This window comes from Coptis chinensis, chromosome 4, assembly GCF_015680905.1.
Source record: "Coptis chinensis isolate HL-2020 chromosome 4, ASM1568090v1, whole genome shotgun sequence".
Classification (NCBI taxonomy): domain Eukaryota; kingdom Viridiplantae; phylum Streptophyta; class Magnoliopsida; order Ranunculales; family Ranunculaceae; genus Coptis; species Coptis chinensis.
In genome coordinates, this window is record NC_141459.1 from 13932724 (window position 1) to 13957482 (window position 24759).

General features: G+C 39.6%; 1 protein-coding gene across 1 annotated transcript; it reads left to right on the forward strand.

Moving 5' to 3' along the window:
* LOC147502031 (purine permease 1-like) lies at positions 1-6942 on the forward strand. Its single transcript, XM_086603849.1, has 2 exons — positions 1-717; positions 6507-6942. Exons 1-2 carry the CDS (start codon positions 18-20, stop codon positions 6833-6835), a joined length of 1029 nt encoding a protein of 342 aa, XP_086459975.1. The 5' UTR covers positions 1-17; the 3' UTR covers positions 6836-6942.
* Positions 6943-24759: the final 17817 nt, after the last annotated feature.

Here is a 24759-nt window from a genome sequence, read left to right on the forward strand (position 1 = left end):
TCAAGAAGAACAAATCCATGAAGTTGATACTTCTTCTCTTAAATTGTTCACTTGTCTGTTTTGGACAAATAAGTGGGCCTTTGCTACTCAGGCTTTACTACATGCATGGAGGCAAACGCATATGGTTAACCAGTTGGTTACAAACAGCAGCTTTCCCACTCCTCCTCATTCCTCCCTTGCTATCACGAGCTCGTGATCGGGCTCATGACCAATCTCAATCAACTAACCAAGCAATAGCATCCAATTTTCTCCTAAGCCCAAAGCTCCTAATCGCTAGTGTTTTTATGGGCCTTATAGCTGGATTAGATAGTTATCTATTTGGGCTGGGCTTACGCTATCTCCCTGTGTCAACCTCCTCTATACTCACGTCTACCCAACTTGCATTCACTGCTGTCTTTTCACTTCTTCTTGTTAAGCAAAAATTCACTCCCTTCTCAGTAAATTCTGTAGTCCTAATGACCCTTGGTGCGGTCATTTTAGCATTCCATACGAACAGCGATCGACCTAATGGTGTGTCCAATGGAGAGTACTTCCTGGGCTTCTTCATGACACTTGGTGCAGCTGCATTGTTGGGTTTTATGCTGCCTTTAGTTGAGCTATCGTATTCCAAGGCTTGCAAAGCTATAACTTATGATCTGGTGTTGCAAGTGCAATTTTTGGTATCTATGGTTGCAACAATATTTTGCACCATAGGCATGATTATTAACAAAGACTTTCGTGGTTTATATCTTCTCTCTTTACATCATTGTTGTTATTTATGCTAGGAGATACATATGGTGGTTAGCTTGTTAGGTTAAAGGGATTGAGTGTGTAGAAGAAGAAAAAGAAATGATGGAGGCACAAGAAGAAGGTAGGGTTTAGAGTATATTTACCCTAACTTACAATACATATATTTATACTAGAGATGGAATAACCTAAATAGTAACAAGCTAAATAAGGTATGGTCTCACACTTATAGAATGTATGAGACCGACACTACATACTTCAACACCCCCCTTCAAGCTGGAGCATAGATATCGCTCATGCCTAGCTTGTTACCAATATAACTCGAAGGCTGGGCGAATGTTTGGTTTGGTGAAGATATCGCCTAACCCGATCTCGAGAAGCCACATAAAGTACTTATCTCCTTTGTTTTCAACCTTATGTCCGACATAATGACAATCTACCTCTATGTGCTTAGTTCTCTCATGAAATCTTTGGATTAGAAGCGATATGAATGGCTACCGATTGTCACAATGAAGAGGGATCGGTGAGTCGTACCGAAAACCTAACTCATGTAGCATATTGCGGATCCACATTAACTCGCGGTCCCTTTGAGCCATAGCTCTATACTCACCTCTACACTAGACTTTGACACAACCGCTTGCTTTTACTCTTTCATGTCACCAAATTTCCATAAAGGAAAGTACAATATCCGATGGTGGAGCGTCTATTTGAAGCCCGATCCTGCATGTCGGCGATCGAATATCAACAACATCAAAATTTCCATTAGAGCGATAGACCAATCCACGACGGGAGAACCTTTCAAATACCTCAAAATACGAATAAGCGCACGGTAGTGAGGAATGTGGTGCATCATTATCTTGAGATACTTACAATCGGACCAAAAAGGAGATATCGAGGCGAGTAATAGTAGCATAAATCGGCTTTCCCACCAATCTACGGTATCCCTCAATATCGGCATACATATCTCCAACATCCATTTGGAGTTTGTCGTTCGAATCCATAGGAGTCTCTCTTCGGCGAGCTCTAAATTACATGTCTCGGCGGCGGGTCTAATACATACTTTCTCTGAGAAATGAATTTCACCGAGGAACCGGTAACTTCAATGCCTAAGAAATACCGGTTCTCCTAGATCTTTGGTCTAGAAGCTGTCTTGAGATTGACTTTAATTCGATCAATACCCGTTTGTCGACCTGTGACAATGATATCATCAACATACACAACTAAGACAATAATCCTTTCTTTGGGTCTTTTCGGTAAAACGGAATGATCATATTCACACCTAGTCATTCCATTAGCCATCAAAACGACTAAACCCATGAAACCAAGCTCTAGGAGACTGCTTGAGCCCATAAAGAGACTTCTTTAATCGGCGGACTTTCCCCTCGAGCAACAAAACCGGGGAGGTTGAACCATATAGATTTCCTCGGAAGATCACCATGTAAAAGGCATTCTTAACATCCACATGAAATAGAGGCCGGTGATGATGAGCGGCAAGAGAAATCACAATATCTGTAGGCGAGCTTGGCAACCGAGAAAACGTCTCCGAGTAATCAATAGCATATGTGCGGGTAAAGCCTTTGCAAACTGACGAGCCTTTAAGCGAGAAATAATACCATCAGTTATGCTTAATAGTGAAAACCCACTTACAAGCAACCGCTTTCTTCGGAAGGAAGAAGGAAGATCTGTAAGAACCCAAGTGTCATTAGAATACAAGGCACTCAACTCCTCGTCCATTGCTTGCTTCCGGCCGGGATGAGATAGAGCATCCACAGTAGTTAGGCGGGGACGAGGCGAACAACAAGGGCGTAGCAAAAGACTTGACGGATGGTGGTAAATGATCGGTGGAAACATACTTAAAAATAGAATATTTAGCATACTTACTAGGAAGACGCATACTAGCAGGTGGACGTTCAAGTTTCCGGAGTGCAATCGGAACATCAAGGTTAGATGGAATGGCAATAGGATCCACAAACCGATTGGGAAGAGGTGAGAGCGTGAGCGATTGAACTTTTCGGCCTCAAACTCGGAATGGCCCGAAAGAACTTGGCGCCAGCTCTCTGGAAGGCTATCAATGAAGCGCGGTCGCTCGATCGCTGGAACTTCGACCATCGAGGGAGCGCAGTCGGCGCTTCTGGGAAGGCTATTAGTGGCGCGGGTGGCGCTCCTTCTTCACTCGCTCCCTCATTTTCACCAAGATCATATCCAACACCACCGGATGGCATAACACAATCCTCAAATGGTTGAGAGGACATCTTCCGCCGAAGAGTAAAATGGGACATCTTTAAAAAGGTAACATCGGCCTGAGACAAATGATTTGCTTGCGGAGATGAGGACTATAACACTTGTACCCTTCGCGTAATGCGTGAATACCCAAGAAAAACACACTTAATAGCACGAGAGTCTAACTTATCGCGACACGGCTTAAGATTATGAACAAAGCGGATACCATGACCAAAATCCGAGGGGAAGATGGAAAGAAGATTAACCGGGAAAAATAGCGAGTGTGGTGTTTTGCCTCCTAATACCGAAGAGGGCATCACGATTAATCAAGTATGTGGCGATGGGGATCGCCTCGCCCAATAAAACTTTGGGAGATTTGTTTTGAAACATTAAGTATCGAGGCGACTTCAAGAATGGGTATGTTCTTTTACCGGCTGACCCCATTTTGTTGAGGTGTATCCACCGGGGAGGTTTGATGTGTAATGCCATGGTCATCTAAAAACTCGGAATATTGTAGAGATATAGTCTTTGGCATTACGGTTCGAAAAACATACATGTGTGCGAGAATACCGATTAGTAATCTCGGCATAGAATTTTTGAAAAGCGAGAGAATACTTGAGAACGATTTTCCATAATATAGACCCCAACAAACCGCGAGAAAAATCATCTATAAATGTAATAAAATATTTGGCTCCAAAAAGGCCGGTGGTTTACAAGGACCCGGACATATCCGAATGGACTAAGCGAAAGGAGCACTAGAACACTTATTTAACCTATTTTTGTAAGTATACGACGATGTTTAGCTAACTCACAAACCTCACAACCTAAAGACTGAATACTAGAAGAAATCTTGGGAACTAAACTTCGCAAACTAGCGGAGGAAGATGACCAAGACGCCTATGTCATGCCGAGCGGAGATCGAGATTGTAAAAAGTCGCTTCTAGTGAGAGTGCCCATAATCATCTTGAAAGTAATAGATGCCCCGTGCTCATACCCCCACCAACTAGTGTCTTTGTGCGTAGATCCCGAAACACAACATGAGTGGAAGAAAACATGACATTACTGATTGAAGAAATTGGGTGAGGCGATGAACGAATTAATAGATTAAAGGGGAAATTTTGAATAAGCAAGACTGAGACAAGTGATATATTACGAGTTAATTGAATAGTACCCTGACCAAGAATACTAGCCTTTGCCCCATTTGCTAATGTGACATATGATGGTGTGTGAGTATACGCAAGACTAGAAAACATTTGGGGATTACGTCATATGATCGAAGCTCGAGTCAATAATAACCCAAGAGTTGTTATCACTTGTATGAAGACATGTTTTACCTAAATCGGCTAGTGGTCCTTGATGGGGTAGTCGGACAAACTCGATGAACTGGGAATAGCTTGTATCCGCTTCATCGGGTACGCAAAGTCTTCTTGAACTTCGTTGAAAATCAGTCACTTCGATCAACTACCGTGGCATTGTTGGCTTTGTGCAAAGATGGGCGCGTCTGTTATATCCCAACAAAAATCAAGACTATGATTTGTGCGCCCACAATGCTCACAAGGCTCAAAGCGCCAATACCACGACGCCCTCCTCCGAGTACGACCACCCCACGGCCACGACCCCTACCTCCTTCTTTGCGCCATTACCACGACCCGGAAGAAGGGTTGTTATTTGCTTGGAGGGATCAATAAAGCCCTTGTCATTGTGCCTTGGAGGAGGTGCGATATCTGAGACAAACGAGTAAGCCTCGGGCAGTAGGGAGCTTAGATTCAAACTTGAACTTGGGCTTTCACATTAGCAAACTTCGGGGCGTAGCCCGGATAGAATTTGGAGACTTCGAAATTCCTCTCTTTGTTTCTTCAAGCGATTTATATGCGTAGTAAGTGGGTGATATATATTGAGTTCTTCCCACTTGCTACGAAGAGAATTGTAATATTGAGAGATAGACATATCTCCTTGAGTGAGATCAAAGATGTTCTCATACTGTTGAAGATCTGAGAAGTATTCGAGATTGAGAGTATGATTCTTGTAGATACTCCCAAATCTCCTTCGAGATTTTAAAAACCATACGATATTACAAACATCTTTCTCCATAGTATTCCCGGAAATTCTTAACCAAGGCGTCATCTTTTGTCCGGGTTGTCTTTCCTTTATCATCCGGGGGGATCTAGGATGATTTTCCTTACCTTTCGATAAAGATAAGATATGCGCCTCGCGCCCATTGAAGGTAATTGGCAACACCCTCAATTTGTGAGGTCATACCAACAGAAAAAGCAGGGCGTATTAAGAATTCATCGGATTTTTGGAACAACATCGGTCATTGTAAAGAGAAGAAAAACTCACTTGATGAAAAAGAATACTAAGCTGCAAAGCTGCTTGAGGAGGGCGTCTCCTCTTTATCAATAATGAGAGAGATTGCGGAGCGAAACAATCTTAAGACACCAACTAATACTAAAGCTGGAACCTTGGCGGGGATCTCTCTCCCAGCATTCTCTAAGCGAGTAGGCTCCGATACCATGTTATTTATGCTAGGAGATACATATGGTGGTTAACTTGTTAGGTTAAAGGGATTGAGTGTGTAGAAGAAGAAAAAGAAATGATGGAGGCACAAGAAGAAGGTAGGGTTTAGAATATATTTACCCTAACCTACAACATATATTTATACTGGAGATGGAATAACCTAAATAACAACAAGCTAAATAAGGTACGGTCTCACACTTATAGAATGTGTGAGACCGACACTACATACTTCAACAATTGTTGAAAGCTATCTTTGAAAGAAGTGGCTGGCTTGGCTGTACCGAGTCGAGTCCTAAACAGCTCACATCTTAAAGAGGAGTACATAACGGGTGGCCCTCTTGTTTTAAATTTAGGCCGTCTTTTGTTTGGTGTTCTTCCGTCGGGTTCAGACTTCAGACCCATTTTACGGGTTAAAGCCCGATAACCCATGAATGCTCGGCTTGGAAATGTTAGAAGCCCATTAATGACTTAATGACCTGGTTTTCAGACTAACCCAAGGCCCAAGCTGGCTCTGGCTATGGCAGTGTGGCTAGATGCCCGAACGTCGTTCACGCTTGTGCCGTATCGTTTCCTGTGGTCAAGAGTTTTATGAAATAATTGTTCATCACTTCATCTGTTTAGGAGTTGAGACTTGAGACCTTTATTTCTCAATTGCTCAATAGCGAGACCCCGAAAAGCAAAAGTCCCCACCTTACTTTGTCCTCCGCGTATAGAAATATGAGACGATAACAAATTAACATGCTACACGCCTTGTACATGCCATCCACTAAAAGACGCTTCTTGTTTTATGACTCTTAAAATATGGACTCAAAGAAGTTAGAGCCCCGTGAAGAAAAAATAAATGTGTATTTTATAGTGCAAAACATGCAATACGAGTTTCTTGTAGACGTGATTCGCCTATTGTGCCGTGCGACCTAATATGCGCTAATTAACAGGCCAGTATGCCCAAGGTGTATGTCAAATGGCATTGGAAGCTAGATGCCACTGACCTAATTTTGTTTCCTAATCCTAAGTATTAACTATTTCCTCTCATTTTCTTGTGAAGGCTATGACAAGAGAAGCTCGAGAGTATGAACTTGGAGAAGGGAAGTATTACATGGTGATAGCATTGGCGGCAATTGGTATGCAGTGTTTACTAGTAGGAAATCTAGGTGTGGTTTTCTGCTCCACAGCTCTTTTTAGTGGAGTTCTTCTAGCTCTGTTACTGCCTCTTCAACAAATATTTGCAGTTATTTTCTTCCATGAGAGATTCAACGCAGAGAAAGGAATGTCCTTAGCTTTGTCTCTTTGGGGATTTGTTTCTTACTTCTACGGGGAATACAACTTGATAAAGAAACAAAAGCAAGCACCACCTATGACCCAAATTCCTTAAATATTCCTTAAATATAACCCAAACAAACCGTATTGGGTGCTTCAAATTTAAGAGTAAGAAAACAAGTCCTGCTCCCGTGAGCGGTAATGTTACGAACTTACAATTGACATCGTTGGTTGTTGGAATGATTCCCTTAATGCATAAATATGTAGTGTGATCTTCACAATAGTGACATTACAGTTGTGGCATTTTGTAGCAATTGATCCACAACAGCATGCGGATTGGAGTGTATATATCTACTTTTGGCACACAGCAGTGCGTAAAACAAATTTAAGAGCTACAACTTTGAGTGGTATACTTTTTCTCAAATTGATGTGTAGGGTCTTTAGTAGCTGAGGCCGGATTGAAAACATTGATTAAACAATGGAATATCAATCAAGTGGCCCCAGATCTATATCACCAATGTGTTCAGGGTAGGGGTGGGCAATGGGCCTGTCAGACTAGCCTAACTTTAAACATTTAAAACCTTTCAGTTATTAGGGTTGGTAGGGTCATAAGTCTAAATTCCCTCGACTAAACCACAAAGCCTAACTCTTTAACAGTTTTAGAGCCGAATTCGGGGCGGGCCTATATATTTTCTTTTTTTTGCGTCGGTTTTAAAACTTCGTTTTATATTCTGAAAAATTTCAAAGATTTGCAAACTCAAAGTCAGGCCACTTTGAAATTTGAATAACAACCAATCTAGTAATAATTAGCGATAAGTCCAATGATTTAAAATCATATCCACAATCTAATAAACTAAAAGTCGTGTAGACTTCGTATTTATATTTTAAAATTACAGGTTAAAATCGCCAAAACATATTTTGGAATGAAACTTTCACCCGACATAAATCATGTTATTTCTGTACTCAAATCTCACCAAAAATTACGTTTAACATTGAAAGAGCAAAAACAAATAAAAGTATGGAATGAGTTTTTCTTGGCGTCGCCACTTTATTTTTATTAAAATTTTAGTTTAACATTGAAACACAAAACAAATAAGAGTATGGAATGAGTTTTCTTGACGTCAACCTATTTTTATTAAATTTAGTGCCCAATGCTCATTATTGTTAGCGGCATTTAGGTTAGGCGGGGAGTTGTGAGGTGTACGTGAGTTGTGAGATAGAAACAATTAGGTTTCAAAGTTTTTATGATATAAAGCCGAGTTATTAGAAATCTTCATACGGTAAGTGATAAATTCTGAAAGGATAGTGTTATTTTAATTGAAAATATGTATGAGGGAGTTAGATAGTTTTAGTTGTGTATTTTATAGTGAAATTATAATTATAGTTAGGGGCTTAGTTAGGGTCGGGCCTATGTTTGAACACGACTCGACCTGCGCTTAGAAGGCATTAGGGCGGGTGGTACGCCTCTCTTCTGTAAGAACTTGGTTTGTAAAGAACTTTATAGGGCTTAGATTCGGGTCGGTCGAAACGGATTAGGGTCGTTATGGCCAAATTCCCACCCCTAGTTGAGAGTGTGTCGATTTTACTTCAATATCTAAAACGAAATTCACGTGAACGACGACAATCAATATCACTGGTAAAACTTTCTAGATTTTGACTAATGTTGATCGATTTGGTGTGTCTTTGTCTCTTTGAAACGTAGCAAATATTGTTGTCAGTAGGCAAATTAAAGCACGAAATGAAATTAAGATAGAAGTACAGAACTGACTTAAGTGGACGGCCCTTTAACTATGATTGGCAATCTGGCATCTCCCCCATCATATCAAAGTTCCCTAGATGCTTCAGCTAATGCGTACACGAAAAAAATTACCCAGACGGTATAACATTATTTTCACTAATTTTGCTTTCTATGGGGGAATAAATTATTCTTGGGCCGCGGTATTGACACCTCAATAAATGAGATTAGCACTCTTTGACCAATTCAAAGGTACTATCACCTCTCCATTAAATACACAAAAACTAACATGACAGTACTGCTGAGGATCGTACAATCAGCGGCATCGGGTTGTCGCGAGATCCATATTCCAAGAAGGTGATTTGATTGCCGTGGAGTCTTTTTTTTTTTTTTTTTAATAGCCAGTAAAAAAATTAGTTCTTGTGAGATGATTTTGTTTATTAAAATAGAGTTTTTGTTTGTGTTAATTATCAAAACTCTTCTTCATTAATTGATCACAAAAATTTTCTTATAAGCGTATAAAAATATTTCCACAAAATAGCAAAATTATGGTTTGATTATGCGACTTTTTTGTCATGGTTTTAGTGTTGTTTCTTGAGTATATATAAAACTTTAAAAATAAAATAAGATATCGAATATGTGTGTGTCCAATCGCATAAAATTTGAAGTGAAAAAACAAAAATAAAAAAAAAATATGTTATGACAATTGCCCTACCGTGGAATATGAGATCTCGCGGCAACCCGATCTTTGTGGATTTGTGATCCAGGTAACTAAGCTGTCGTGGGATATGAAATATCGCAAGAAGCACTGCCGTAGAACTATGGGCATGTGTAGGGGGTGTAAAAGGGACGTATAAAAAATCATTATTGTTTTACTTTTTGTCAAATGAGTGCTAATCCATTTATAAGGGTGCCAATACCACACCCCTTATTCAAAGTCATTCGGAACATTGGCACAACCGCACTACTCCATACTTCAGAGTTAAGATTAGTTGTTGATTTCTGTCTAATTTTGTTCTGATCTCGGTTCATAAAATCCACAAACATCACGACGGACAGCCTGTCTTTTAAGTGTTAAACTACAAATGGAGCTCTTAAGTCTTAACGTTCATTAAAAAAATACATCCTTTGGCCGCAAGCAGCAAGCTAATTTTCAATACAGCTTTTACTGCCTGTCAAATGGTTTATACTTCATACATTTCGAGTGTTCTCTTAAAACTTAAAAAAATTGATCTAGCTTAATAGCATCTATTTTATTGGACAGACTTTATTGAATGGTCCCCTTATTGAATCGCCACCAACCTTATGGAACAAAATTTTACTCTTTTCAAGCAGTGGACCACTTAAAACTTTAAAAGTTTTGGATAATTTTTTATTTATTTATTTATTTATTTATTTATAATTTTTTTTTTTCACGTAATAACTCTTAAGGACAAATCAGAAAAAAAATATCACTCTCAAATCTCAATACCACCATTTTTTAATCACCACAAAACACCAAATAGATGAAAGGTCAAGTATATATCCGGACGAAATAAAAAAGCTCAAGGTAGATGAAAGCAAGGCCAAATATTTCGATGTTGAGCGATATATCGGACCCCAAAAACCGATATATATATCGAATATATCAATATATCGGTTGATATATGTCTTTTATTGACGATCAAAATTTTGTTTTGTATGTCGATATATTGAAAAATATCAAAAATATCGTTGATATATTAATAAAAATCGGTCAAAGATTGGTCAAAGTCAATGATCTATATTGTATATATTGGTCGATATATATCAATATATTTGAAAATCCAATATATATTAGACAAAATGTGTTAATATATCCACTTTCGACATATCTTAATATATTCATATCGGATACCTCAAAACCAAGATATATCGGTAATATTTCAAAAATATCGACAATATTTAGGTCCTTGGATGAAAGGTGAAGTAGGTGAAGTATACCCCTTACACGAAATAATAAGCGGCTCAGCCTTAATAGAAACAACTTGGTGTATATAGTATAAAGTTATGAATAATCAATGTTAAATACCTAGCTGGCTGTTCAACATTGCCAATTAGTATGAACAATCAATGTTCTATTTATAATATAAGCGTTAAATTTGTTCATACCTTAACATTTATGAATAATTAATCATTGTTAAATACATTAGCATAATGTATAATTAGTAAGAAGCACTCTTAGAGTATGAACAATCGTTGTTCAAACATCAATATATTATATGAGGTATGTTAAGCTGGGGTATGAACAATCATCAAATTTCAATCGTTTTATAAATATAACACAAAAGGGTTTAAACCGGTATTTTAAAATAATCCATGATTTATATCTATAATAACATAGAGGGATAAAGCGACATTTTAAAAAAAAGAAAAATGTCGGGCCAACTTATTTGTTGTTAGGGGTTACTAAAATTGAAATGGTGGGTTTAGCGGACATTTAATGCCAAAATTTGTCCATATGAAGTTACTAAAAGAAAACGATGTCCTCTAGAATTGTTTTGGTTCAAAAATTAGTCGATCATCTAGACTATTTTCTTGTTTTTTTTTTAACCATAGATCAAATGGATTATATTATAATTTACTAGTAGGTACATTTGACTACATACTGCTAATCTCAAATTTTAGGCATAGTTCGTAATTTTGAACGAATCTCAAAATATCGAATGAAATCTCAAATTCCACGAATATCTAAAATAACAATATATAGGATTTAGGATAAAAATATAAATTCCAAATTTTATTTGAAATATGTTGGAATTCAACCGAATTACGTTTTAGAAATTTTAGAATTAGACAATTCAAAATTGTAAACTACGAGTTTAGGAGGCAGGATCATCTACACCGTATAGAAGCACAAACATACACAAACCAGTGGCGCCATCTAACTAGCATAAAAATGTTTGTTTAGTGATGGAAAGAAGGGGCGGGCATTGAACCTCGACTCAGGGGTGCGAGAAGATCCGACCTCCGGGATCTACTAATATTCTTCAATTAGTCTTTTAACTTCTTGACATAGAGCATCTTTAAGTGAGACACTATCCAAGATCATGACCAAATTTTCAATTTGGTATTTTTTCATCTCCGGAGAGTCGCGTGTTGATGAAACCCGAAGCAAATACCAAAATCAAACCAAATTTGGTGTTTACTTTAGTACATATCAATCTCTCTCGATTTTTGAAAAGTCACGCGGTTTTGAACAATATGAGAACTGGGGCTAGAGTATAGGCTTCAATCAGCGATTTTACTTGAAACCGAAAGAGATTTGAAAAGAGAAGAAAGAAGAAAGTTGATAATGCGACGATCATACGGTTTCGCGGAAAACAGCGTGGCTTAGGTTTCTAAAGTAGGCTACTGTGGCGCCCGGTTTTCGCGAAAAGTAAGTAGGGGTATATGGTGCGGTTTATCAAAACCGCGTCATTTGATGTCAACTATTTGATATTGCTTCTGAAGTTGGTTAGTGTTTTTGGTTTGGTTATGATAAGAGTTAACGCCTCATATTTTTTCTTTCGAGGACTTTCTACTATGAACGCTGTGATGATACAAATAATGCATCAAGGTAAGTTTACATCATCGATGGAGAGGGAAGCTTACAACTTTCGAGAATTTAGTCAAGACACTCAACATCGGAGTACTAGCAACCAGGACGAAGCTAGAGGGAGGGGTGCCAAGAAATTTGGCAACCAAATTCAAGAAGACCCAAATCAAGCAATGTTATCAATTATGGCAAGCCTATCAACGGACTTGAAAACCGGAACAAGAAGTTTGATGGGCTTCTCCATGAATCCTCCAAAACCAAACAATTTCCAAGCTAAACCTCACCATCCAAGCCTTGTTATACCATTTGTGAGCTATGTTCAATGGAAGGCCATACCATCAAGAGTGTTCAGATTATCCGATACTAATGCAGAGGCATGTAGTATCAACTCTTTAGGAAGAAATAACCAGTTCAATCAAGGATGTAATTATTGGAAGCCTCAAAATACAAATCACGTGAATTTTCCTCGATTCCAAAATCAGCCAACCGGCCTGAATAACCAAGACGGGGTTAAAACCGCCAACAACCATACGTAAATCAACAACCATACCGAACCCAAGAATACCAAGCCAACACAAATAGAGAGTTAGTACCGATCTTATGAGTGGATATATTGCGCTCTATGCCTCCCGAGCAAAGCGCTTACCCCACATCCGGAAGATGCTATCACCACCATTGTCAATGAAATAAAACAGACAAATCAAAGAACCCAGAAGTTGGAGAATAACTTTAGTGTCATTCAAGGCCGATAGGGCAAATCACGCCTTTGACAGAGAGATCAAAAAGGAGCATTACCAAGCCACCGAGCCAAACCAAAAGGAAAAGGTGTCTTGCGGTGGATAACCCGGAGATTACCGGTACCAAATGCCCAAGTTAATTCTGTCACCACTCGAGGTCGCAAGAAAGTTGATAACAAGATTGTCTATGAACCAGGAAAAGATTCCGTGGAGCCTAAGGTAACTTATGTCCCCACCATCCCACCCGCTTCTAACATTAGGATATATCTAGTGTTCAGGCAACCCGTCAAGAAACCGCTGAAGGAACCATCGGGAAGTAAGTAAGAAGAAGCCATCACAAGTGACTCCGCCCTCGCCACTCCACTATTTGTTACCAAGCCAACCGTTCGAAAGAAGAGAACCGATATTGAAGAATCCCGCAAAGACCGCTTCTTCAAAACTAGTGAATACCGGAAAGGATGACCAAGATTATAAGGAGATTTTGGCGATGTATTTTAATTTACGTGATTAATATCCCATTTCGCCGCCATCAAGCAAGTTCCCCATATGCCAAGTTCCTGGAAAAGATCTAGTAAAGAAGAAGACCAACATTCCGAAAAGAAGCTTTTATCGCCAAAGATGTTCATCGCACCTACGTAATCCATCGGTTGTGAAACCGAAAAGATCCCGGAAGTCCAACTGTTACATGCAGAATCGAGATTCTTTTGGAGGAACAAGCTTTATTAGATTTGGGTGCCGCAGTGTGAATCTTCTACCATATTTCGCTTCACGGTGAAGTTGGGCTTGAAGGATCTAAAACCAACCGATGTTACTTTACCGCGATAGATCGATGAAGATACCTAGAGGACTCATTGAAGACGCCATAGTCAAGATCGAAGATTTCTATTATCCGGTTGATTTCATAGTATTCAGACACGTAACCTACATCCGTAGGCGATACCAATCATTCTAGGCAGACCATTCTTGGCCATCGCGAAATGCACTCATCAACCGGCCGAAACGGTAATATGACGCTATCCTTTGGTAATATGAAAGTCGAGACCAATGTTTTCCATATGTTACAAAGAACTACAGGAGGTGTGTAATCGTGGAACCAGGTATGCATGATTGAAAGCGTTAGACAGATTATCTAACTTATTCATATCCTGGCCGACGAAGTTATTAAAAGCTCGATGCATTCGGATTGTGGAGGAACTTAGTATTGAGTCAATCAATGCGATTTTGGATTCATCAATTGCCTTGGATGACATCAAGTTCAAAGAAAAGCTTGAATCACCTATGCTTGATAAACCACCCAAAGAGCTTTAAGGAGGAGCCCTAAGCTAGAATTGAAGCCTTTACCGCCTACACTCAAGTATGTTTTCTTGGGAGATTTGGGGAACCTACCCAAGTAGTCATTGCATCGATCCGACTCACGGAGCAAGAATCCGTGTTAGTGGCACTTTTAAAGGAACACAAGTCGCCTATAGGTTGGACAATTGATGATATCAAGGGGATCAGCCCTATGATAGTTCAACATAGGATTCATCCGGGAAGAGGATTCCAAGACTTCTAAGCAAACCACGAGGAGGCTTAATCCAAAATGAAGGAAGTAGTTAGAGAAGAGGTCGCCAAACTCCTTGACGCCGCATTATCTACCCTATTTCGATAGTCAATGGGTTAGTCCACCAAGTCGGCCAAAGAAATCCGGAACCACAAAGTTGATCGAGAACGAGAACAATGAATTGATACCAACCGTGATTCGATCGATGGAGAGTTTACATCGATCGACATGTGAAACCGAATAGCGATCAAGGAAAGACCATTTTCCATTGCCATTCATCGATCGATGTTAGAAAGATTAATTTGGACAAGCTTACTATCGCTTTCTTTGATGGTTACTCGGGATATTTTCAAATCCATATTCACCTCGGGACCAAGAGAAGACCACATTCACATGTCCGTCGAACATTCGCCCACCGTCAGATGCCTTTTGGTCTATGCAATGCACCGCCACTTTTCAACGATGCATGATGAGTATTTTGACGACATGGTGGAGAAATACATGGAAGTTTTATGGACGATTTTTCAGTTTTGATCATCTTTTGAAGATTGCCTACACCATCTTTCCTTAGTCCTTAAACGTTGTTACATACACCAACTTAGTTCGAATCGGGAAAAGTGTCACTTCATGGTAAAGGAAGGATAGTGCTAGGTCACCAAGTTTCAAAGGAAGGAATTCTAGTAGATCGAGTTTAAGATTGATATTATAAAGGATCTACCCAAACCAAGAACTCGCCAAAGATATCCGCGGCCTTCCTAGGTCACGCTGGATTCTATCGTCGATTTATCAAGGATTTCAAAGAAAATTGCAAGACCGGCCGGTCACATTTGTTAGGAAAAGATATTGTCTTTGATTTTGATACATCCCTGCGTTGAAGCTTTTATGAAGTTAAAGGAAGCACTACATCAGCCATTCAATCATTCGTATACCTCGATTGGAACCAGCCATTTGAAATCATGTGTGATGCATCCGATTATGCTATAGGAGCCGTTCTAGGACAAAGAGACAAGAAAGTGCCGTGATGCAATCTACTATGCTAGCAAGACTCTAAATGGAGCTCAGATTAATTATTCTACCATCGAGAAGGAACTCTTAGCCATTATTCTATTCTCTTGACAAATTCGGACAATATCCGATAGGTTCAAAAGTGATTATCTATATCGACCATGCCGCCTTTAAGGCCATTTACTCGCTAAGGGATGCTGCTTCCAGGTTGATCCGATGGATACTACTTTTACAAGAATTTGATTTGGAGATACGTGATAAGAAAGGAACAGAGAATGTCGCTATTTCGATCACCTTTCTAGATTGCTAGTGGAGAATACGGAAGACAATTTACAAATCTGCGGAGACTTTTCCCCGATGAACAAATTGTTCAAGATATCGGAAGTGCCATGGTACAGCCACACATTGCAAAATTATCTTGTGACCGACAAGGTACCATCACATCGGAGCAAGCAAGCAAAAAAGATTTATTCTACTCAAAGGCCGATATTATTTTTGGGATGATCCATACTTATTCAAGAAGTGTTAGGATCAAATTGTTCAAGATGCATCCTGTAATTGGAACAGAATCCATTCTATCATTCGTCATGATCAAATTCTCATGGAGGACACTTTGGCCCGCAACGCATCAGAGCACAAGGTATTACAAGCTGGATTCTATTGGCCTACTCTTTTAAAGATGCAAATATTTATTGCAAAGCATGTCCGAGATGCCAATTTTGGGTAAGATCTCAAAAAGGTTCGAGTGGCCTCAACAACCGATCCTTATCTCGTAAATCTTTGATGTATGGGGTATAGATTTCATGGGACCATTTCCTCCTTCTTTGGTTACACCTATATTCTACTAGCTGTGGACTATGTTTCAAAATGGATTGAAGCAGTTCCTACGAAGATCGCCGATCATAAAGTCGCCGTGGACTTTCTCAAGAAGAACATTCTACCAAGATTTGGAACACCGGAGAGCCATCATCGCTGATAACGGTTCTCACTTCAGAATCGTGTATTTGGGAATCTTATGGCAAAGTATGGAGTAATTCACAAGCTAGTTTTTTACCATATCATCCTCGACTAATGGTCAAGCGTAAGTTTCAATAGGGAAATCAAGAGTATTCCGGAAAAGACAAGAATCCATCTAGGAAAGATCGGTCTCTTAGACTCCAAGATGCACTATGGGCATACGTAAGAAAGATTCAAAACACCCATGTGGATGTCACCCTATCGCTTGGTATATGGAAAAGCATGTCATCTACCCGCTGAAGTTAGAACATAAAGCCTATCGGGCAGTGAAAGAGATGAATTTCAACCTAGATCAAGCAGAGAAAAGAGGAAGCTTCGTGATCGCTGAATTAGAGGAATTGAGAAGTGATGCTTATGATAAGTCAAGGATTTACAAGGATAAGACTAAAGCATTACATGACGTAAGAATTCAAGAGAGATTTTGAACCCGACGTAAGGTTCGGTCTACAACTCTCGCCTAGAAATTTTCCCCGAAAGTCGAGATCTAGATGGGCCGGGACCATTTATAGTAAGACATGTCACACCTTTTGGAGCTATTGAAGTAGAAGACATAAAGAGAAGGACTCGCTTCAAAGTCAATGCTCATCGATCAAAGCCTTTTCCGAGTTACCCATCGAGACGGAGGCCATTTTTCTCAAGGATCCGGGTTTATCAAACCATGTTAAGCTGAAAATTGGGGTAAGTTACCTACACACCTTAAAGATTACATTCTATGTCTTGTGAACCTGTTACTCTGTCTAGTTTAAGTTTTTGCATGAGGAAGCCAAGCCGCCGTAAGTTTGACTCCTTAGGATCTCATTAGTATAAGTGCAACCGATAGCCGCCCCTCGATTTTCATAACTTTATCATTTATCGGAGGAGTTGCAAGCCCGAGTCAAAGTCTCATAACTCTAGTAGACCGAAAGTATAAAATGTCTATAGGAAGTAAGCATGTTGTTGAGAGATCAGTTTTGGAATGGGAATTCTAGTCTTGAGGATCCGACTTTAAAAGACTCACATTACGCCTTAGGGGAACGTAAAAAAGACCTATCATTCTTTTGAAAACTTTCGCTTTAATTATTCTGATCACTTCATTTCATACACGAAATTTTGATTAGGAACCCATGCTTTAAGGTCCGGTAGTTTTCAAACTAATGTTAAGATTTCCTTTCCCTTTACATGTAATTTTAGTCTTCTCTTAACTAAAAAAAAAAAAAAAAAATTTTGATTATATGGGTTTGGGCCAAATCAGTTCATATTTCGGCCCAACAACTCATTCTCTTCCCCACATCACCTCAAAACCCTAACAGAGATTCGCCACCTCTATTTTGTAAGCTTAACCTTTATATGACAGAGAAAGATCAAATATTGATATTCGGCATCAATGGTAATATCCTACCTTTTTCTCATCCACTTCATTTACTTCTTTATACATTGAGGTCAATGCATGCATAAGTAGGGGGAGGGTGTACTTGAGAAACGAATTTCAAAAATTAGTTTTCAAAAACAAAAACATTTTTGTTTTTATATCAGTAGCATGAGAAAAATGAATTTTAATGATGAGTCTGGGATATATATTCTATACTGCTTAGTGTTGAATTTGATAGATAGTTGATATTATTGATTTCATTGCCGCTTAGACTATTTATTATGCTCGGACATAGTTCTTATTGATAGAATTCTTTATCAAGGCACCACCATAATACTTAGTCAGTTTTGTGTACTTTTGCTAGAAGAGAGATTTAAACCCCTAGTAAACTGGAAGTAGAATTTTTTAGACTTAGCCCGTGAGACTTGAGCTTTATACTCATTCTTTGGAGAGTTCTTATTTAAAAATCCGAAGTCTTAGTGACTCATCATCTTTCAGTTCTTTATGTCGTTGTAATATAGTCTCATTATTCGTTGATTTGGTTAATCACTTAAGTGACATCAACGGGGAGATAGCCATTAGGTCTTGTAGTCTATTCAAAACGAGTATCATAATCGATAAGTCAAGTAGTGAACCCATTCAGCCCTTTATCCCACCTAGTAGTAGACCATCATGTTAAACCTTTTTGAGCCTTACAATAAGCCATTTCTTTTCATAAAACCCTTGACCCATCACCCAACTCCGCATAAGGAGTATAGCCAAAATCTTTATCACCATACCCATATGTTTTCGAGAATACGAGGGCACAAGGAGGAAGAAAGACCACAAAAGGAAGATTACAAGGAAATATCAGAGAGATACAATGAAGTCCATCATTTTGTTCAAGTGAAAGAAGCTAGTGGAAAACGAAAGCATATCCAAGACTAATCAAGGATATACCAATCGAAGCTTTTAAAAAAAAAAAAAAAAAAAAAAAAAAAAAAAAAAAAATCGTAAGAACGTAATGGATGGAAAAGCTAAGACAAAGGAAGAATTTTTCTGCAATACAAAATTTGAAGAAATCTTCCAAAGAAATAAGCAAAACCCTTAGTGTTTTCTTAAAACAACCTTAGAATCCTTTTTACCTTTCCTTCATAAACCAATACCCAAGCCAAGTTACAACCCATGACTTATCACTACAAGATGGTACCTAAGTCTAGAATAGGTGAGAGGATGCTAAAGTGAAGGACCCCGACACTTCATATGTGATTGACATTCTTTCCATGAGACTACTTTTATTCGTAAGTCCGCTTTTCAAGGTAGATGGATGTTCAGATGCATTATTCTTTTCCCCACATACATGAGGTAAAATAGTAGACCATCTTCCGAGAGATTCTTTTCCTCGAGAGTATGACGGTGAGGATTGAAAGTCAAGATTATCTACCTATGGTAAACTAGGGATTCCGTTTCTTGGATAGGAGAGTATAGAAAATTGACTAAGTACACACATAAGCCTTGATTGAGAATTTTTGTCAATTTTACTATCTCTCATCATAATCTATGAGTCTTTGCAAAGAATGTAATTAGCAATGGAGATTGTCTATCGAGTAAGCACAAAGTGGGTAAGGAATTTCTCTCTCAAAAATACTATCATTCTTGAACATGCTATTGATTGATTTTGTGGGTATATCAATTAAAACCCTCAACAGACTATAACTCGGCCTTTTTGGGAAACTTAAAGGTTTAAAGCCTTGTTGCATATGGTAAATGCAATCGCGATGCCCTAAAAAATGAGTTAGGATTTTATTTTTGTTATTAGGATGTGATTTTGATCACTTTATCTATTTTTTATCTTATTTGCTAAGAGACTAGCAAAAGGCTAGTTGGGAGTTGTGATAAGTGCTCAAAAAGTACTATTTAACCCTCGATTATGCCTCTTGTTTAGCCATCTTAGTGGACTAATAGTGTTTATAAGTTGTGTTTTAAGACTCTACTGTGAAAAAAGAGAGTTTTGTAGAATATTAGAGAAAATGGGGTAAAACGGGCAATTCGAGCATTAAGGATCACATGGGAGGCCCGTGGACAATCATGGAGAAGGCCAAGGAATTGGAGCTGTTAAAGGTGCGACTTGGACCTATATTAAAGTCTATTTGGAAGCCCAAGGCCAAAGGATTCGTTGCTTGGACCAAAGCCCGCAAAAGAGGATAGAAGGATAGAGCGTAAGAGAGAAAATCGGCTTTACGCTGCCGGGGACGATGGATCGAAAGCGCCCGTGACGCATTGATTGAGTCTGGGACGATAGATCGAGCGCCCGTGACGCATTGATTGAGTCTGAGACGCATGGATAATGCTGCCTAGACGCATGAATCGACAATGTAGCCAATTCCTTCTCGGGTTTTGGACATGAAGTTGGACTCGAAAAGAAACCTATTTGTATTAGGAAACAAATGACGGTTTGGAATGCTTCTAGAGCTCATTGTAACCCCTATAAATAGAGGACCTAAGTGCCTCATGTAATTTGCCAATTCACTTATATTCTTGTCTCCTTAACTTGAGGCAGAGAGATTAATAATAAAAGATCGGTTTTAACTAGCCGAAGTCTTAATAAATTAGTCTTTCTAGTCTTATGTTCTTCAACTCTTCTTCTTTCGCTCTTCGTGTTCTTCCTTCTATATGGAAGGCTAATCTTCTCCTTCAAGGGAGAAGATGAAGCCCAGTGCTTAAAGTTTAATGATTCTTCCGGTTCATGGTGTTCTTCAATCAAAGGTTAGTTCTTTATGTTTGTAGTTATTAGTTCCATTGCCCACACCGTGGGATGGAAGTATAGAATAGTATTTTATGTTTTGCAATATTAATATCATGCTAGTGTTCTTTACTTTTCTTCTAGTAGTATAATTCTTTAGAGTTAGGGAAGTATTCTTTGTGTTGCCTTAGAAGCGGGTAGCTCAGTGGAGTGGGTTTTTAGGGAAGTATTCTTTGTGTTTGCCTTAGTGGTGATTCATTGAATGGCTGCCCTATTAGGAAGTACTCCTGATGTTGCTCTTGGTAATACATTGAATGGCTGCCCGAGCTTACATAAAAGGAAAGAAGATATTAATAGCATAAACATAGGAACAACCTTAAGTAGAGTTAATTCTTAACGATGTTTCGTCCCAAAAAGGGCATCGCACTCGCCGATTGCCTAATTGTAGTCTACTTGTAAGAACAACCATGAAGCGTAAGATCATAGATTAAAAGTATTGGTGGATTCTAATCTCTTGAATTCCCCTCTTATAAATTCTCAATAGTTTAGTTAGTTTAGCTTAGTTTAGCATTAGAATCTACAATCTCTACAATATTAGTTTTAATCCCTCAAACCCCTTTCCAAATTCTCGTTTCTTCACATAACATACACTTAAAAGTGGAACGATACCCTACTCATCCTTTATTTATTGAGGGATAGTTAGGTTTTGATACGCTTCTCTTTTGTTCAACGACCATATACCATCTACTTACGCAAAAAGAGAAAGTGTCACCTGGGTACTAGATACCAGAGGACCTACTGCAAGTTCCACAAGAGTAAGGGTAATAATACTAGAGCCTGTAGGACCCTAAAGAATGAATTACAGGACCTGATTGAAAGGGTATTTGAAGTAGTTTGTAGCACACGAGAAGGTGAATGCAATACAACCTGAGGAGATCAGCACATCAGTTCAGGATCCCCCAGGTACTAGACCACTCAATGGCTAGCTCCAGATAAACGTGATTTCGTGAAAGCAAGCAAGCGAAGTGGGCTGGCAGCCACAAAAAAAGGTGCGCAATACAAAATGCGGGCCAACCAAATGAGGATCATGAACAACGAATTAACTATAGATTGTGCTCAACTCAACACGTTACCCCCACAAAGATCTACTAATCCTTTTCACTGAGGCCGATTGTCTTAGTATCCAAAGTCCACATAAGAATCCACTGGTTCTTACACTTCCTTTCAGAGATTACGATTTGCATCGCATATTGGTTGATCTAGGAAGTTCAACATATGTGTTATACTATGACGCATTCAAAAAACTGTAGATTCTTGACTCTGAGATGGTCGCCACCAACTCCAACCTATATGGATTCAGTGGAGACAAAGCTCTAACAAATGGGGAGGTCTAGCTACCCGTAGCTACTGGTCCGATAACCCTCATCATAAATTTTATTGTGGTAAAATCTAATACACCCTATCATATGATCTTGGGTAGGATCTGGCTGAACAGACTCCACGCTGTTCCCAGCACCTATCACCAGCGTCTAAAATTCCCACATAATGGGAAAATTGAAACAATCAGAGGAGATCAGGTAGCTGCCAACAAATGCTATGCTCTGGCGACAAAGTAGTCCCCACTCCCTTTTGAACCAATGGAGGTGGGGCAACCCGCCAAATAGCAATTACAGTTGGATACCCCTCTCCCAGACCTGGTCCCAAGAGAGAGGGAGGATCCCCCCTCACTGGAGCCATTAGAGGAAGTGGAAATTGTGAGAGGAAGCTTGCCCAAAACCACTTTTATCGGCACCTTATTGAGTTTTGAAGAGCGTCAGGCTCTAATACACTTCCTTCGAGAAAACAAAGACGTGTTTGCTTGGCCATTCGAAGAAATGCCAGGAATTGACCCCCATATGGCATGCCACCGGCTCAATGTCCGCAATGATGCAGTAGTAGTCAAATAGAAACTGAGAAAAAATAAGTACGCATTGCATCCAAAGCAAAGAAAAGCCGGGTTGAAAAGCTAAAGGCAACTAATTTTATTAGGGAAATCAATTTCCCCACCTGAATTTCTAATATTATCCCAGTACGTAAAAAGAATGGGTCATGGAGAATCTGTATCGACTTCACAGATCTGAATCACGTGTGTCCAAAAGACAGTTACCCTCTACCACGGATTGAAAAATTGGTGGATTCGACAGCTGGACATGAATTGTTATCCTTCACAGATGGGTCCTCTGGCTACGACCAGATCCCATTACATGAGGAAGACCACAAGCATGCTAGTTTCACAACCGAGGATGGCTCAGCATCGTTATCGGTCATGCCGTTCGAAGGAAAAAAAATACGGAGCCACATACCAACGTTTAGTAAACAAAATGTTTGAGGGATTGATAGGCGACATTATGGAGGTGTATTTATATGATCTCTTGATCAAAAGCCTAAGACGAAGAGATCATCTCTCCCACTTGGAACGTGCATTTGACATTTTCTGAGACTATCGCATGAAACTCAACCCGGCAAAATGTGCTTTTGCTGTCTCATCAGGAAAGTTTTTAGGGTATATAGTTACTAAGCGAAGAATTGAGGCAAACCCATATCAGATCCGGGAAATCATAGAAATGCCTTCACCTAAAAACATGAAAGAGGTTCAAAAGGTTACAAGCAAGTTAGCAGCTCTGAACAGGTTCATCTCCAAGAGTTCAGATAAGTGCAAACCTTTGTTTTAATTACTATGAAAAAATACCTCATTTGCATGGACAAAAGAATGCCAAAAAGCATTCGATCAACTCAAAACGAACCTAATTTCCCTCCCACGTGTCATTTAGTTAGTGACGGGAAATCTCCCCTACAGATGCCCCCTCTCGTGTCATCTAGCACATGGGCGCTTGAAGCGACACTACTTTTGGTGCGAGAATCTTTTTCTTAAACAGTTGTCAGAACTGCTTATGGGCTCAATTAATTAAGGCTTCTGAAAAGACGGCTCGAACAGATACGCCGTTTCCCGAAAAAGAGAATGATGGCAGTTCTATCCCGAAAAGACGCAATACTTGGGCTAATCGTAATCGTCCATCTTATCTGTATATAAAGGATCTAGTAAGAGAGCCCTCATTATCTCTCCCGCTATCTTTTCCCTGTATACTGATGACCCCTTGATCTCCCATTAGGGTTTAACCAAAACTCCAAATTTTCTTTCTTTTCTGATCATGAATCTTAACTGGTCACTTATAAACTTTAGGGATCTTTCCTACCTAGAACTGATCCAAGAGAAATTTCATATCCCTGCTAATATTGGTCTTAAGTGGGGGAGATTGTCTGATGAGTTGGCCTACAAAGAAGTAGTGCTCATCATAATCGATCAACTTAGGGCCGGACTCACTCTTTCCCTCCACCCACTGTTAAGAGAATGTCTGATCCACTTCAATCTTGCTCTTGGTCAAGCAGCACCCCTGTTCTACAGAACTGTTATGTACTCTGCCATACTGACAAAGAAACATGGATTCGTTCTAAATCGTTGGGTGTTTGGATATTTTTATGAGGTCCACCGTATTCGGGACCAATCTTACTACTACCTCATGACCAGAGACAAGAATTCTCCTATCATAATTTTCGAGGGAAAGCAGAGTGACGAGGGTTCGGCTGATCACCACCTTCGAGTGTTGGGTGCTGCATGGGATGTTTGTCCTCTAGATGCTGATGGTGAGCCAGTGGGGATTCCTGTTCCCAGAAAATACACTCATGTTCCAACCAATAAGTCTATTTTCTCATGAATTTTACAACCATCATAAGAGTTTTTCGACTAAGTTCCAACTCCCAATCAGGAGGATTATAATTATCCACAACCAATAACGGCCTATGCCCCCAATCCTCCTTACCCACCCCCACAATATAATCACAGTAGATTTCCCCTTCACCACCTGCAAACTAAAGTTCATTGCAGACGACCTCTTCACAAAGAAATGCTCTAGCACATCTGATAAACAGATGTTATTGCCCCTCTCATTCAACAAATCCAACACATGGAAAACCCTCCAACTATTCCCTACAAACTGACAAGGGGCTTTTCCACAAAAGTTCAAAACTTCCGGCCACAGTAAGGCGTGAGAACGGCAACCTTATCCCAACCTTCAGTTGACCATAATAAACCACAACACCCCCATCCCGAGGAACGTAATCCAAGCCAAACACATTCCTCTCTCCACCCAGGTCGTATACAGTCAGGTCGGAGTCCACCCAGCCAAACTCCGCCCTCAAAGCAGTAGTACAATCTACAAACCTAGGTACCGCCTCCTCAACTATCGTCTCCAATGAGGAAGACAATGACGCCTCACCTATACTACGAGCCCTATCACCATCATCTCCATCACTCACAGATCTCTCTCTCCACTGATCCA

Bases quoted from the DNA above. Each gene is read 5' to 3' on its own strand.
- LOC147502031 (XM_086603849.1), top strand. From the start codon at position 18: ATGAAGTTGATACTTCTTCTCTTAAATTGTTCACTTGTCTGTTTTGGA. The intron at 718-6,506 runs GTGGTTTATATC...ATTTTCTTGTGA, and splicing joins GATTATTAACAAAGACTTTC to AGGCTATGACAAGAGAAGCT.